Source organism: Ixodes scapularis, unplaced genomic scaffold (assembly GCF_016920785.2).
Source record: "Ixodes scapularis isolate PalLabHiFi unplaced genomic scaffold, ASM1692078v2 PGA_scaffold2__306_contigs__length_199485367, whole genome shotgun sequence".
NCBI lineage: Eukaryota > Metazoa > Arthropoda > Arachnida > Ixodida > Ixodidae > Ixodes > Ixodes scapularis.
Window position 1 is genome coordinate 132,343,094 of NW_024609857.1, and position 16,501 is coordinate 132,359,594.

The following is a 16,501-nucleotide window of genomic DNA, read 5'->3' on the forward strand; positions in this document are numbered from 1 at the left end:
CCACGCGACAAGTGGGCCCCGGAAGACGACGTCGTGCCTCGTTTGTTTCCAAACTGCCCAAAGTACTTCTCAAAACCGACACGAGAAAGGAAACCACCTACTGAGCGACCGCACACGCAAGCAAAGCACCGGAAGGGACAAGGCAAAGGTAACCAAGCAGGCACAACCCCCTACCTCGACGATTTTGACGAAAGAGGCTATTCCGCGGACGGCAGCGTGTTACCCGACGGTGCCCTACCGCCATGCGGTGAGCTTTTCTCGTGGCTTAAGCGAACCAGCAGAAACAATGTTTGTATACGGAAGTATTGATGCCACAATCCTACTGTACAGAATCGATATGAGAAATTCTGTTCTTCGAGTCCAGAAGGCTGTGACAGTCTAAAGCAGCCTTAGTTTGCCTGTCAGTTCTAGGGGTCGGGTTGTGCCGTCAAGCGTGTACGTAAGGCACTTTGCTGTGGAGTTAAAGTCAATTGATGACTTGAACTGTTTTCCCGTGTACATAGAAAATCCGAAACTTTGCAAGGGTTGTCCCGCGGAGCACCGAGCGGCCGAGCACCGAGCGGCCGAGCACCAAGCGGCCGAGCACCGAGCGGCCCAGCACCGAGCGGCCGAGCACCGAGCGGCCGAGCACCGAGCGGCCGAGCACCGAGCGGCCGAGCACCGAGCGGCCGAGGACCGAGCGGCCAAGCACCGAGCGGCCGAGCACCGAGCGTCCCATAACAGTCCTGTTCTGTTATGGGACCCTCTAAGTCTTTCAAATTGCTTCGGCCACACACCCTTCAGTAATGTAGATCTCACACCTTGGGAATCACCTGAGTGTCTCTTTTTCTGTAGTATTTCACACATATAGTAGATATTCATTAAGTTATATCACACAGCTATCAAGCCGCTTGTAAAAGTTGGTATCGTTAGTTCGATGTCCGTGGATGGACGTCAAAATGTAAAGCAAAACAAAAATATCTGCGCTGTGGCACTTGGCATGATCAGGCGTCATGGTAAATACCTTAGCTCATTCAGTGTTTTTTCTAAGCTGAACAACGATCTCTTTATTAATGCGTCCAAATATTCTGCATGCGAGAAAACAAAAGCACTGTGCGCTTGCTTTAGCGTTGCGTGTACCATACTGCGCGTGCGCAGTGGCACAAACTGAGTCTTCTATTGACGCATGGCGACGACGCGCATGAGTAGTGTGGAGCACGCAATGATAACGCAAATGTGGAGTGCTGGCGTTTGCTCCTATAGGGAATACTAATATTATACAGAACTGTTTGACTTGTCCTTTGTCGCGGCCGCACCTGCACGATCAATTTAGCTCCGTCAAATTCAATACTCATTGCTTGCGGGTACACGGCAGGCCCCTAGAGTATCCCTGGAAAAGATGTAGGCACCCATCTTTATTGTATCCCACGATATTTGCATGGATGTTGTTACCGGAGCATCCGAAATCACGAACACGTATGTTCGAGTATAAAGGTGTGTATTTCACAGTCATCACAAGAGATACGTCAAGAAACGGGAAATCAATCAATCTCACATTCTATTTTGTCGAGAGAAAATTCCTCGTCGTCTTTCCTTCGAGCTATTTTTGAGTCATCACAAATACTATTCAAGTGTGTAACAGTGCTGCCAATTTAGTACTTTGTTTCTCATATACGGAATAGAACGTTGCTTTGCTGATGGCAATAACTGTAGCTGTTTTCAACCCTTGTAATCATTTTTCGGTGGACCTAAATGTTCTCAAATTTACAATTATGAATAAAAATTACCGTATTTAGGGGTAAGTTATAGTCATGGGACTGCTATTTTGTTTATTGTCAGCAAAATGGTTTTCAGTGGGAGTAACGCTCGCAATGCCATTGATATATCATAGTTACAGAACTTCCGACATGACTTCAACTGATTCACGTGTGAATGCATAAATTCGTTTTCAAAGTCTGCCATATTAAATGGGCCTATTGAATTATATGTACGAAAATTCTGAAATCAATATCAGGGAAATGGTACTCTAATCATCGAGATCGGTTACCGGAAGCTCCAAGTGATGTTACACAACCCAAATACACTGGAAAATATAACTTTCTCCAAAGCACGTGAATTCGACCTATAAAGATCTCAACTGCCACCACATAGTGCAGTAAAAATTCAAGCGATTGAGGTCTACGTACTTCGGCCGGTATGGCAAGAAAACACACCTGGTGACAGAAAGAGGATGCATTCAAGCGATGTGCGTCGCACAAGGTAGCTCTCCCTAAGGGTTCTGTTAATTATTTTACTTTTTTGAGACGAACTAAATCGACAAATTCTGTGCCCCTAAAATTTTGCAGTTTATAGCGGTTTTTCTGGATTCAGAATGCAGGTTTTTTATAGTTAATTAGGCACCACTGGTGTGTAATTGTGTTTTAAAAAAATCCGAACAATGGACCACGTGGATGTCGAGAGATGCTGCGCCTCCTGGAGGCCTCTGAAAATTGATGAATCTGCGTGATGGAGAGCAGGACTCTGCGAGCATATGGGCCCTACTCGGATGTATTCGAACCTCGCCCAGCAGAACGAAAGCTTTGACGCTGTGCGGGCGGTGCGCTGGATGTTGCGTCACTGTTCGCATTTTATACGAACCCGATAGTTCATATATATAAATACGTTTTAAGTTTAACGCTGCGTTCAGCTAACACTGTGGATACACAAAAAAAAAAATCTTTTACGGAATTTGTATTGACTAAAATAAAACTGAATAATATTTTATGAACATCTTATTTTTCAATTGTCTTTAAGCACGCCGCTATTGGTGTCTTTTAGCACTCTACTTTATCACCTTTTTCTCGTAAAAAAAACCCAAAACTTAAACGTAAATGAAGTTAAGCATTAAGAATAAGAAGTAATAACTTACATATAAAATTTCAAACAAAAGGAATAAATAAATCAAAGTAGTGAGGCACAGCAGTAAAGAGCGCCATGTATTTTGCTGATTACATGAGTAGAGAAATCACGTGAATGTTTTTTTAACGTTTTTTCAGGCACGAATATTTTCACTTAACACAAATGATTCTTTTGTGAGATATTGTATTCGTTGAACTGATTACTGCTTACTTACCCATTACATTTTTATGAATAAAAATATCAGTCTTATAAAAAAAAATAATGACAGTTGCGTTTTAAGGGTTGATATCTTTATCACCGAGTAAACTTTAAACGTTACATGATGAACACTACAAACTTAAGTACTGTATAATATAGTTATAACCTCCACGCTTTGGCCTGACGTGGTTGAGTCCTGCCTACTTGAAAAAAGTTTCATGGATAAGGTGAGGTATAACTAGTTCGCTGTCAGCACAAAAACACATTAACTTTAATGTCCTTCCATATAAACGATGCTGAGCAGTTATCTAAACGTAAGTTAAAGCATGTAGCGTTTGTTATGGGTATGGAAGTCAGAAGTCCGCGAGAATGTGTTTACAAGTCAGTCATAATGTTTTATTAATGATTACTATAGTCACTCAGAACTTAAAATATGGAAGGCGTGGAAAGTAACGATCAGCTTGACATTGCTCCACAGCCGATCAGATTGCCATGCTAGCCGATAAGAAAGCCAAAGAACGAATTACGAAGCAAGAATCCCGAACATGATTTTGAACGCCCCGCATTTCTTGAGGTTTCATTGAGTATAAACCGCAAAGCGCCAGTCAGCTTTTTCTTAGCGTTCAGTGAGGCTCGTCCCATTTCAGAGCTCTGTCACTCTACGTCTTTTGTGCCCAGTGTTTATATTTCATAATATTAAACCAACTCGCCTGAATAGCCACTTGTGTCCAGAATAAGTGCACCTTGCGAATTATTTTCCTATATTATGGGTAGCGAGAAATTGCTACCGAAATATGGTGTTGTAAGCAAAAAGCGAACTAATGAGGTCCTGCAAAACATTATGTTCTCTGCTTGTGCGTAGGAATGGGGCTCACAGTGCTAGGAGTCAAACTTTTAAAATAGAAGCATTTGGTTTTACTTACCTCGTGTGTCTGAAGAACAGCATACAGGAGCAGGGTCCATAACCGAGGCTCAATCTTCTGTATATATGTATTAAAAAAAAACAAATTCCCTGAATATCTTTAAGTATGATATTTTCTACGAAGTAGATATTTATAACAATTGCAGATATTCATTCGTTCCACTTTTTCAAGCTTAGGTTGCACGCTATTTTTACTTCATCAAAGGGGTATAGTTTTTACTGAGTTATAAGAGCAGGACAAAATGATTAAACAAAAAACACACTTATTTTATCTGACCCTGCTTTGGTTCAACAAGCAAAGTGGAGCGAGGAGTTTTATCTTTTTGAAGGACACGTGTACCTAGCGTTTTGAATCAAGAAATAAATTCACAGCCTAAATGATTATAAAAACCAAAAATATTATGTCGTGAACTTTTGGTCGCCAATAGTATGTATGTTTCCCTATACTTCGTCTATGAACTCCGCTTTTTTATACGTCTATGCTTTGCTTATGACTTTCCGTTCTTTTATTAGAAGTATGAGGCACCGAAGAAAACATGTCTTATGGAAGGAATGCACATACAACTATGAGCATACGATAAGTATTTGAGAACATCTTGACCTCAAACCACATATGAATGGCAAGAATGAGTCATTTCTTTGAAAATTATCAGCCATCCTTATTTATTTATACATTTAGAGTAACTGTCCCGGTATCACATATTTGGGTCGAAATGTATTTTGTCTGAAAGTTTACGGCCTTGAAAAGCTGAAAGCTGAGGGAGAGCCCAGCTTGGCCTTCTTTAGCAAGAGTCTGGGTATCTTATTGTGCCCTAATTTGCCATACAAGTGCCAAAGTTAGACCACTGCTTTTAGTTTGACTGTCATCTTTCTTATTTGGGCCTAAATTGCCAAAGAAGCGCCAGGATTATGCTTCACTTCACTACTGATTGGTCGGTTGCCATTTGTCAACTTTGTGCCTATATTGCCAAGTCAACACCATTTTTATGCTGCACTGCTCGTTTTTCGGTTCATGCGTGGCATCTTTTGCTCAAGCCTGGCACTTTAGCCATCATGTGGCAAGTCAAAGAAAAGGCATAAAAACGTGAAAAAAGTACTGTGGCACTAACCAATCCCTTGTGCCGAAACTGTTTTAGGCCCAAATTAGGCCCCTAGGATTGCCAACATTGTACCCATTTAAGCATTTCTCTGGGTTGCTATCGCGGTGATAGGAAGAAAAAAAAACATAATTAAGTTAGTTATTTTTACAAAGACACCGCAAGCACTGCCCCAAATTGTCCTCACTCAGAATTAGCTCGCAAGAGTAAAGAAAAAAAAATTATTAAGAGGTTTTCTGAATTAAAAGCTGTTGCGAGTGTTGCGAATGCTTTGAAGCTTAACACCACGCAAATAAGAGAAATAAAGACGTAATGCGTGTCTTTTAGTTCTTTAATAGTGAATAATTAAACTCTGAGGGGAATGTTTTTTTATTGTGCGAAAACAAATCACGAAATCGTGAGAGTGGAGCACAATACTTTTAATAGCAATACACGTTCAGATATGGTTTTATCCAGATGTGAGAAAATAAATATATGTAATATAAAGCTTTCATGTCTATTTATTTACCTATTTATTTATATACTTTACCCTCGAAATTCCGGTTAGGCCATTACATAAGGAAAAGGGGGCAATGTTTAGACCAGTACAATAGAGGCACTACAGTAATAGAATATCAAACATAAAAACGGCACAAGTAATACTTGCATTCAAATTAAGTGGCATAGTAGAATATACAAATTTTGTTGTATCAGTGAGGCTATAGATGAAAGACGGCAGTTGCTTCCATTTAGCGATTGCATGAGTAAGGAATGCTTTGTTAAACACATTAGTTCTACGAGAGATTCCGTTCAATGGTCAATCGTTATTTAGGAGGGATGACATTCTACCGGGGGGAGGGCTCTTTTTCACCTTTGGGCAAGGGTAGTAAATTTTATGAAAAAGGCAAAGGCGAGGAGCGAGGCAGGATTGGTAGAATGGAACACTTTCAGAGAGATTACAAGGAGGCAAACGCGAAAGGCAGCACAAAAATAAACAGAAAGAAGCACGTGACAGTAACACAGACGCTACTGCAATCATAGACATAGAGCAATTAACAGCATAGTTATACGGAGCAGTTGAACAGCCACGTAAGAGATCCCTGAGGAAGCGGCACAAGAGACAGCCGACAGCACACTCCTCCTTCTGGGGGTGCCTCATAGGAGCCTGCAAAAATCGTGGAGACGACAGGTGCTGAATCAAAACTTGCGGAGAAGTATAGCAATTGGCTCGACAGAGACATCGACGACCACGCCAACCGCCTAGCCCGGCAAAAATGGGAGTCCACCTGCAGCAGTGTGGAGGGCCAACTCATGCTGCGCAAGACGTGTAACCTATTTCTCAGTCTCTTAGACCCCGACAGTAGCGAGACGTTACAAGGGTATACTCTTCACAAGATAACACATGTACAACGGTGCAGACGATCAACTCTTCCGCGAGATACAGAACAAGTACATTGGCACTGCAACGAGGGAAACGCAAGAAGACTAATTGGGTAGGGACAACCCCACGTTAGACAAAGAAATCAGGGAGGCCAAGCTGAGATATTCCGATTACGCACAAAGTCAGTGCCGAGTCCGGATAGCATCACCAACAGTACACTCAGAAACCTGAACGACGAGTTGATTGAAGCTCTTAGGAGATACATGAATGATTGCTGGGTTCAGGGCGAAACACGGCGGCAGTGGAAAAGTGCGCTAGTGGTAATGATCCCCAAATCTGGCAAGAAACTACAGATTGAGAATCTCGGGCCCACTTTCCTGACTTCGTGCGTGGGGAAACTGATGGAGCACGTCTTTCTTACGAGATTAAGCAACCACATGGTGGTCCGGGACCTCTACCCGCTCACTATGACCAGGTTGAGAGCGCACCTCTTGACGCAGGACGTAATGCTCCAAATCAAACACCAAATTCTTGACGCGCGGGCAGTGGAACGGGACTGAAAGCCATTATGGGCTTGGATCTCACCGATGCCTTCAACAACGTAACACACAAAACGTTTCTAGAGAACCTCCGGGACCTGGAGGTAGACCGCGAAGCCTACGCCCGTGACTTTCTCACCTACGTCCGAGACTTTCTCGAAACTCACTATAGGGGACATCAAATCCGAAGAGATAGAACTAGGCAGAAGGGCTACACCACAGGGTTTGGTAGTGTCCCCTTTCTGTCAAAAGTAGCGATAATTGGCTTGCCGAAATTCCTAGGTAAGATGAGGGCCTCAATTATACAGTCTCTACGCCGACGATGTTACCCTATGGGTGACAGGCGGCAGTGAGGCCCAAATAAAGGAAACGCTACAGCAAGCAGCGGAGGCAGCCGAGCGCTACGCGATTGAGAGGGGACTCAGTTGCTCGCCGCAGAAATCAGAGGTCCTGTTTTTGTATCCTGCGACTAGAAAACGGTACGGAGGGGCTCCAAGTATTACCACAAGTGCTAACGGGGGCCCGATACTCATCGTGGAACAAATCAAGGTGTTAGGACCCCTGGTTTATCCGGAGGGTAGAAACAACGAAACACTAAAGGCGCTAAAACACGGCACACAACAAACAATTCGGGTGATCAAAATGATTGCCGATAGACGTTACTGCGTGAGGGAGGCCGTCCTAATTTGCTGAGTTCAGATTCTCACCATTATTCGTGTTGCCTACGTGGCACCATATCTAAAATAGAGGATCGATAAAAAGCACAGAATAGAAGGACAGGGCAAGCAAGCAATCGGCGTCCCCATCACAACACCCAACAACAAGCTCTTACATAACATTTTAGATGCACACGTAGAACCGCACACGATTACACAATATAACAGACTACTAAAGAGCCCCACCGCGCGACACATTCTAAGTAAACTTAACATTCACAACGAATCACAACACGTAACTAAGAGAGACATACCATAGAGCATCAGGAAGAACCTCAAAATCCTTCCACTGCCCAAGAACAGGCACCCGGAATACTATGAGGAGATGGTAGGCAGGAGCTCGCCACTTCACGAGAAGATACCAAGATGTCGAGGACGTGGTCTACGTAGATACCGCAGAATATAGAAATTGCACGGGCATATCCCTCGTAGCGGTAGGCGCGGACGGAGAGCCCGTCATATGCGGGACCGCGGCGACAGACAACTACGAAACAGCGGAGGAGGCGGCCATCGCACTAGCGGTGCCCTCCAGCAAAGCTAAAATAAATACAAGCGACTCAAACAACGTGAATCCAAATTTCGCAAGTGGGTGCATCTTGTCAGAGGCTGTCAAAATTTGAGGTGCGTACTGTGAGCACCACCAATAGCGGCAACACGGGACGATCCAAAGCATTTGGGCACCCGAGCACTTCTCGCTCCCTGGCACCGAGGTGGCTCACAAAGTAGCTCGAGGTATTACACGCCGAGCCCGTGAGCCCACCCAACCGGGAATGTGAGGAGACCGCATCTTCACCTACCTAGAAATTACGAATCATTATCGGCTGGGACGGGCCCGGTACCGACCGGCTCATCCTGAATCACTAAGATGCAGGCGGTGGTCTGGCGCCTCCTTCAAACCAACATCTAGCCGAACCGGGTGGCCTCTAGCAGGTTACACCCGGGTCAATTTTAATATACTTGTAAAATGTGTATAAATAGGGCGGATCTGCCACATATCATATGAGCATACTCTCGGGCGGCACTTACCACCCTTGACCGCAAAATCCTAGACCGCGAGCAGTGGGAGTCTCTAGTGCTCGGCTCACCCACAAGACCAGGTATGGACCACCCGGCAAGCTGAAGAAGCCGCGGTGGTCCAGGGGATCCTGGCCGTCTTCTAGGACGGCGCTGGATGAAGCGGCTTGGACCGTCACCCCACGGACGGTACTAAGACAATAAAGTTTTATTCTTCGTCTTTACTTCTGATTGTTGGGTTGGTGGCAAAGTTGGGCCTATCCTTCCGAACATGAACCAGAGTTTTGTTTCACTATTGTTTTTCGGTTCATGCATGGCATCTTTGGCTCAAGTCTGGCACTTTTTTCATTATGTCCCAATTCAAAGCAAAGTCATACAAACGCCAAAAAAAGTACAGAGCCACTAATTAATGCCTTGGACCAAAACAGTATCAGGCCCAACTTAGGCCTCTAGGATTGCAAAGATTGTGCCCACTAAAGCGTTTCTCAGGGATGCCATCTGGGCGATAGCGCTGAAGCAACGGCTACTATTACGGTTATTCGTTCTACAAACACACTGCAAAGACTGCCGCTAATGGCCCTCAGTTATAGTTAGCTCGCGATATAAAGTTAAACAAAATTGTAATTATGAAATATTTTCCTGAATTAAAAATTGTTGCCTGCGTTGCTTATGATTTGGAGCTTAAAAGCGCGCAAATTAGAGAAATAAAAAGGCTTAATATGTTTGTTTTTTAGTTATTAGTGCGTAATTAAGCTTTGAGGTGAATTTCTTTCCTGTAGTGTGAGAACAAATTATGAAATCGTGAGAGTAGCAGACAATACTTTTATTAGTAATATAGGTTCAAATATGGTTTTACCAGGATATGAGACAATAATTATTAAAATATAGATATTTCACGTTTATTTATTTTTCTATTTATTTCTTTATTTCAACCTTGAAGCTCCGGTTAGGGCATGGCATCAGGGGGCCAATATATCGGCCAGTACAATAGAAACAGAACAGTAACAAAATATAAAACATAAAAACGGCACAAGTAATACTCGTATTCAATTTAAATGGGATTGTAGAAGATCATAAAACTTTGCTGCATGAGTGAGGCTAGTGTGTCATTAGGAGTGATGTTAAGTGTTATTTAGGGGGGATGATATCCTATCGGGGTGGTCAGAGAAGGCCGCTGTTTTAGCAGTGGGCAGTGGTAGTAAATTTTATAAAAAAAGGCAAAGGCGAGATGGCTTCACCCGTGTTTGAAGGGGTGGGAGCCCTAGGTTACTTTTTAGAGAAAACGAATAGGGCGGCTCAATCTTGGCTGACCCTAATTGATTAATTAAGTAGACTTCATGAGGGCTCCCAATGGCAGAACCGAATTTTGAAAAAAAAATATATATATTTACGTGAAGTTCGTTATTTTTCTCCAAAAGCGCAATTGTTTTGGCAGAAATTCATTTTTGAGCGCAGCTCTTGTGCGCCCGTCTCCGGATTGAGCGGCTTCGGCGTCGGCGTAACCGCACGCGTTGCATATTTGGACACCACAGTTATCATATGACGGTGCGAATACGCCACTGTCATCGGACCTGGGAGGAAACAAATTGACGCTACAAGAACCGGCACTACCGCCGAAGGAACCCGGATCTTCCACGCGACAGCCAAGCGCGGTAACCATTCGGCCACGCACGCTCCCGCTCGGCGACGCTCGTGGTAATATAATGGTGTTGACCCGGAGTTAAAGGGAAACTGAAGCGGTTCTGTATTTGAGTAAAAACTTATAAATCATCTTCATTTGGCCTTAGGATGACGCATACTGTAAAACGCTTCATGATCGCGAGCCCATAATTTTTGCGAATTGAAAAATTCGCAAAATTAAAGGGCACGCGAAAATTTCGCTCTGTAAGAGTTTCAGTGCAAGCGTCTGGAATTCGCGAAATTTAGTCGCCGAATTTATGTCCTCTGTGACCTATTCGCGAAAAATAGGGGCCGCGAAAATAAGGGATTTTATAGAATGGTGCACGGAGACTGCAGAATGCCAATTTAAATACCGCTAAAGCCCCTCGTTCCCGCCGCGTGATGTCATAGAAGGAGTTTTCGGAATCTCCGCTCTCGCACATATTGAGCGTCTGTCAAAGCTATGCGCGTGCAATCTTGATATTTTCATAAACATCAGGCTACGATATCAGGACCGGTGTCAGCGCGGAAGAATATACTTGGCAAACTTGCAACTGCACGCGCTCCCACACGATCGACATGCGCGTTGGGGCCGAATGATCCTTTAATGAAGTAACGACTAGTCGGAGGTTTCTTTTTTTTTTCGCGTTCAGTTACATCATTAGAGAAAACAAACGTGATATTCATATTCACTGGTTAAGAATACAATGCATTTTGCCCCTTACTCGCTTTTTTCAAGCACCTATTCAGCTTTCATTTAAGATCAGCCTACACTTAAGAAGTCAGCTTGTGAACGGCCCAACTGGCTTGGCGTCGCAGGAACGTACTGGGTAGACTGAGTGAGTGTAAGATTAGAGTAAGCATGGAGTTTATACGTCCAAAATTCATTTTCGATATATCGTCAATAAAGCCACATGCCAGAAGTTTACGTTTTGGCAACCTAAACAAAAACCTGCCCATTTGAAGGATCGCTTACGGGGACGGGAATAAGAGGAATGTCAGCAGTGGTTTACCGGTGTTTATGTCGTGCTCACCAGAACTGCAAGTGATTTTCGTTAATGGCGAATACTTCAGATGTTCTTTATATCGACGACAAAAATATGATTCAATTACCAAATATCAGCCGTTTCAACTGTACGTAATATTCTTATGTGCATTGATATGCACTTTTCCTCGTATATTTTCCAGTGATTTCAAATTTTATGAACGAAAATTGCTATTTCATATCTGAAATTATCGCCTATGTCATTAACTTTACAGGTAATATCATGAGTACTTGTACAGTCAGGACAGCGGTAGAAATGATAAAATTTAGTTGTGCCTTTCATTCTGTGAACTTGTACAATTCTGCTGCCTTTGTACACTTTGCTTAGATAAATTATAATAAACAACTCTTACCGCCTATACTGGTGTATTGAGGATTAACTTTCACCAAAGTCGTAGAAAGGCTAAGAGGGTTTCGGGTGTCCGGGAGCAATGTACCTACATCTGGAAATCATTTCTGGTGGCAACCGTTGATCGCTATGCACCCTTTTTGATTTTAAATAAACCAGCTAGCTGGTTGTGCGGTTGTGTTTAGTTGTATCTTCTCTTAATTTTTTTTCTAATACCTATGTTGGCAGGAATTGCGTGCACCTCTAGACCAGGAAACATTAACGAAACAATTTACAGTTGAAAGTGATCGTTCGCCACTGGGTATGGGGTTATAGTACTTCTCTTACGTTTGCTCGAGAGCGACCGGTACGCCCTTTGAGCTGTGTTGCTTCCTCCAAGAATACTTGCCGATTTTAGCAAACGCTGCATTTGCACTATTCTTGGCATTGAAGGTCATAGCGCTAAAAGACGAACAGCACGCATCCTTCTTCTTGTATATAATAGTTTACCCTCTCGTTTAGGCCTGTTTGATGAAGACTAAGGTGTGGGGGAAAAAATACCGGTTGAGCGACAATGTAACAACTACAACCATGCCATATAAGCATTGTTTACATGTCATAAAATATTAGACATACGTGAATTAATAAGCAGCGAACTTCACTTGAAATTATTGCTGTTTTGCTGAATCCGTTTTCGGCCTTTATCGTAACAGTGGTTACGGCTGTGGCTATTATTATTTTACTTTCTCTTTACGACATGCAATTAAAATAAGATAAATATTACAATTATGCTCATCTCGTCGTACAGATAAAGTTACGTGCCTTGTATAGGAAAACAACTTGAATCGAGAACAATTACACATGATTTAAAATAAATTTGCGTATTTCGAAACCCTTTTTGGACCTAAAAAAAAACTACATTACATAAAGATTATAAATACCCGTGGCTTCTTCCCTTTATTTGTCAAGAAAAAAACAAAGAAAAAAAAATGAAAGCCGCTTACAACTCCCTGTAACGCCGAATTAGAGCGCAGCTCTTGAGGAGGAGGAGGGAAGGGCACTGGGGGGGGGGGTTAAACTAACCAGGGGGGGGTCACGTTACCTTGGGGGTCACGTGACCCCCAATGCCGATGATGTCATCACTGACGTCACTGATGACGTCATCAGTGACGATGACGATGCGGGTACCGATGACGTCATTAGTGACGTCACTGATGACTTCACCAGTGATGATGACGATGACGATGCGAATGTCGGTGACGTCATCAGTGACGTCGCTGATGACGTCATCATTGATGATGACGATGACGATGCGGATGCCGGTGACGACATCAGTGACGTCACTGATGACGTCATCAGTGATGATGACGATGACAATGCGGATGTCGGTGACGTCATCAGTGATGATGACGATGACGATGTGGATGCCGGTGACGTCATCAGTGATGATGACGATGACGATGTGGATGCCGGTGACGTCATCAGTGATGATGACGATGACGATGTGGATGCCGGTGACGTCATCAGTGATGATGACGATGACGATGCGGATGCCGGTGACGTCATCAGTGATGATCACGATGACGATGTGGATGCCGGTGACGTCATCAGTGATGATGACGATGACGATGTGGATGCTGGTGACGTCATCAGTGATGATGACGATGACGATGCGGATGCCGGTGACGTCATCAGTGATGACGATGACGATGTGGATGCCGGTGACGTCATCAGTGATGATGACGATGACGATGTGGATGCCGGTGACGTCATCAGTGATGATGACGATGACGATGTGGATGCCGGTGACGTCATCAGTGACGATGACGTCATCGGGGGGTCACGCGACATCGGCGGGGGTCACGTGACCTCGAGGAGGGGGCCACGTGACCTCAGGGGAGTCACGTGACTTCGGGGGGTCACGTGACCCCCCACGAGGTCACGTGACCTTGGTGGGGGGCTCGCGCGGTGCATTATGGGACATTTCCCATGATGCACCGCGCGGTTACGCCGACGCCTACGCCGACGCCGACGGCGACGGCGACGCCGACGCCGACGGCGACGCCGACGCCGACGGCGACGCCGACGCCGACGGCGACGCCGCTCAAGCCGGAAACGGGCCCCTAAGAGCTGCGCTCTAAAAAAGACACGGAAATACACAATCGTTTGATGTTGTCTCAGACTTTTACCGCACCCCTGCTTACAGAACAAATTGTGAAAGCTCGCCTTGCCTTAGTGATTTGTATCTGGATCAGAACGGTGCCGATTTATGGTCGTAAAATACTACAAGGCATAACAGACATTCAATGCCTCAGGCTACGAGGCTTCGACCACACTCTCAGAAAAGGATCCAACGCTTAATCCTTTTTTCAGAGTTCACAGTATCGCTCTGGTGATACCTCTAAAATAGTCAAATTGCTGTAGTAGGTTATCAATGACATTAGTGGACTCTTAACTCGATAAAATTTGGTGATTCTATCATCGAGTGGCGTCAGGTGACTCCCTTCAATCCTGCAGTCAGGCGTTTCACACATTTCACAGAGGTCCGCGGACTGTCTCAAATAGAATCAGTTGACTCCCGTTTTACTAGACTCACGCGACCCTAACAGGAGTTACCAGATTCCATATTCGATGGAGTCAGAGGACTCCCCAAAAGGACTCACTGCAAGGATTTTGTGAACTCCCTACGAGAGTCACTTGATTTTCTCCGGTAGAATCAAGTGACTGCCGTCTTACTAGACCCACCAGACCCACCAGATTCCATAGTTGACGGAGTGAGACAACTCTCCTATAGGACTCACTAGATTTACTACCAATAAGTAGGACGGCCCACTTACGGCCGTTCTATTCACCGCAGTCGTATGAAATATGTATTCTTTCTTTGTTTTTTATAAGTCTCTAACAACACGCTGCTTACGTTTTAATTTAGAATATTTGTTGTTTGTGTACGTCCTAATAAATAAATACGACTCTCTTTCATCTTCAAAAAAATTGAGGTTGGGCATCTCAAAATTATATAAGAAGTCTCACTCTTGATAAAACTATTTCATTTAAAATAAAATCCTTCCGTAAATGTGCTAGTCCAGGGGATTGAAAATAGGCAGAAAAACAGGCAGAAGGGATTGTTTTCGAATCTGCTGGAAGTTTATTATCCATACAATCCCAAAGATGAAAACGATATGCGAAACGCCAAGATATACTCCTGATATGTTATACAGCTGAAAAGATTGTAAAAAAACAGACAACCGGGGGCATTTTAGAGGTACTCCGGAAGAGTACCCTGAGAAGTACGGTCAGTCGCCACCAGGAAGCAGATCACAGTGTAATTACGATGAAAATGGCGAACTTCAAAGATGAACCCAAGATATACGCTGACATGGGCAATCCACAACCACACAAAACCAAGAACGGCTCTACGAATATTAAGAATCTTTTGTCACAAGTTGTCTTTTGCCAAACGATCATTAGCCAATATTGGCGACGAGATGTTTAGGTGTCACCAACTCGCAGCCGCCCTCCTGTGCGGAGCTGGTAGGATGCGAGCAGACGACGCGTGATGTCAGAGCACGGAGTGGCTATGTCAGCTCGCATCTATGCCGATTAAAACTTTGTTTTTTTAAATAAAAAAACTAGCATGACGTTTTTGTGAGTGATCTGAAAATTAATAACTAGCCCTCGAAGTCGCTGTTAATATTTAAAAAAAAATACCTTAAAATCCGCAGCTTGCGTCAGGGATATTCACAGCCGTTTGATACTTAATTTCCGGATCTTTGGTGGCTGCTGTAGGAAAAGGTTTTGCATTGATAAAAGTAAATGACGTGTTGTCTTCTTAGCTGCGCACGCCCGGACAGTTGTGCTGCAAAGGGTCGTACACTTATTTTAGCTACGTTGAGATTGTCGATACCGACACTTCTACCCAAGTGACTCGACAGTTGCATACGAGCAAATGCTCTTCAGAAACGTACGCGTAGCTCCTCCTGCATCGAATGCGTGGCAAACAGGTTTGTCACATCGCGAATATGGCGCGAAAAAAAAAGTTGAAGTTTCATAAATTCTTAAATTGTAGGAAACAGCCCCACGAATTCAGGCGATTCATTAGTTTCTTTTATCTAATATTTAATAGGAATGTTTACAAAATTGAAATCACTCGCTGACAACCCCATCAAGCATTAAATTCATTTGGGTCCACAAAAGTAAACATAAAAACGGCAGTAAATCATTGCAGGTGTATATTCGTTTTTCTGATTCTGATGTGTCCCCAACTTACGAGATTTCAGGCTTTGATCACGAGGGACTCTCGCACGTTTCGCGTCGACCGGGATAATAAGCTGGGGATTTAACTTAAACGGCTCCGGAAGCCGGCCACCGCTTCTTCCTTCTGGTTATTTTGAGAAAATATTTTTACTGGTTTACAGAATTAAAAAGATGAACTCTTTTGGAACAAATAAGATAGCAGCACTCACAGAATACATCTGAACCAACAGGATACACTGAGCCGCTTCCACTGAAGTTCTTACTACAGACGCGAAATGTTTTGAAATTTCGCTTTCCTATTTCCGATTTCATGCAGCATTAATTTGTCATTTTTATTTTGTCTGAATCATAATTTTAAAAAATGCGACATTTCCGTCGTGGTATATATTTCGGTGGGGTAAAGCGCTGGATATTTCATTTTCATTCTCCAGTTTATTGAACTGGGATAGAAAACAGCACACCACCATCCCAGCGCTTCGAAACCTTAGCGCC

General features: G+C 43.7%; 1 protein-coding gene across 1 annotated transcript in view; it reads right to left on the bottom strand.

The window, feature by feature from the left end:
* LOC115320860 overlaps positions 1-12,213 on the bottom strand; it is a 30,160-nt gene extending 17,947 nt beyond the window's left edge. Inside the window, exon 1 of the mRNA XM_029981072.2 lies at positions 12,104-12,213. Coding sequence (XP_029836932.2) covers positions 12,104-12,213 — 110 coding nt within the window. The remainder of the gene's footprint in view (positions 1-12,103) is intronic.
* Between the last annotated feature and the right edge of the window lie 4,288 nt (positions 12,214-16,501).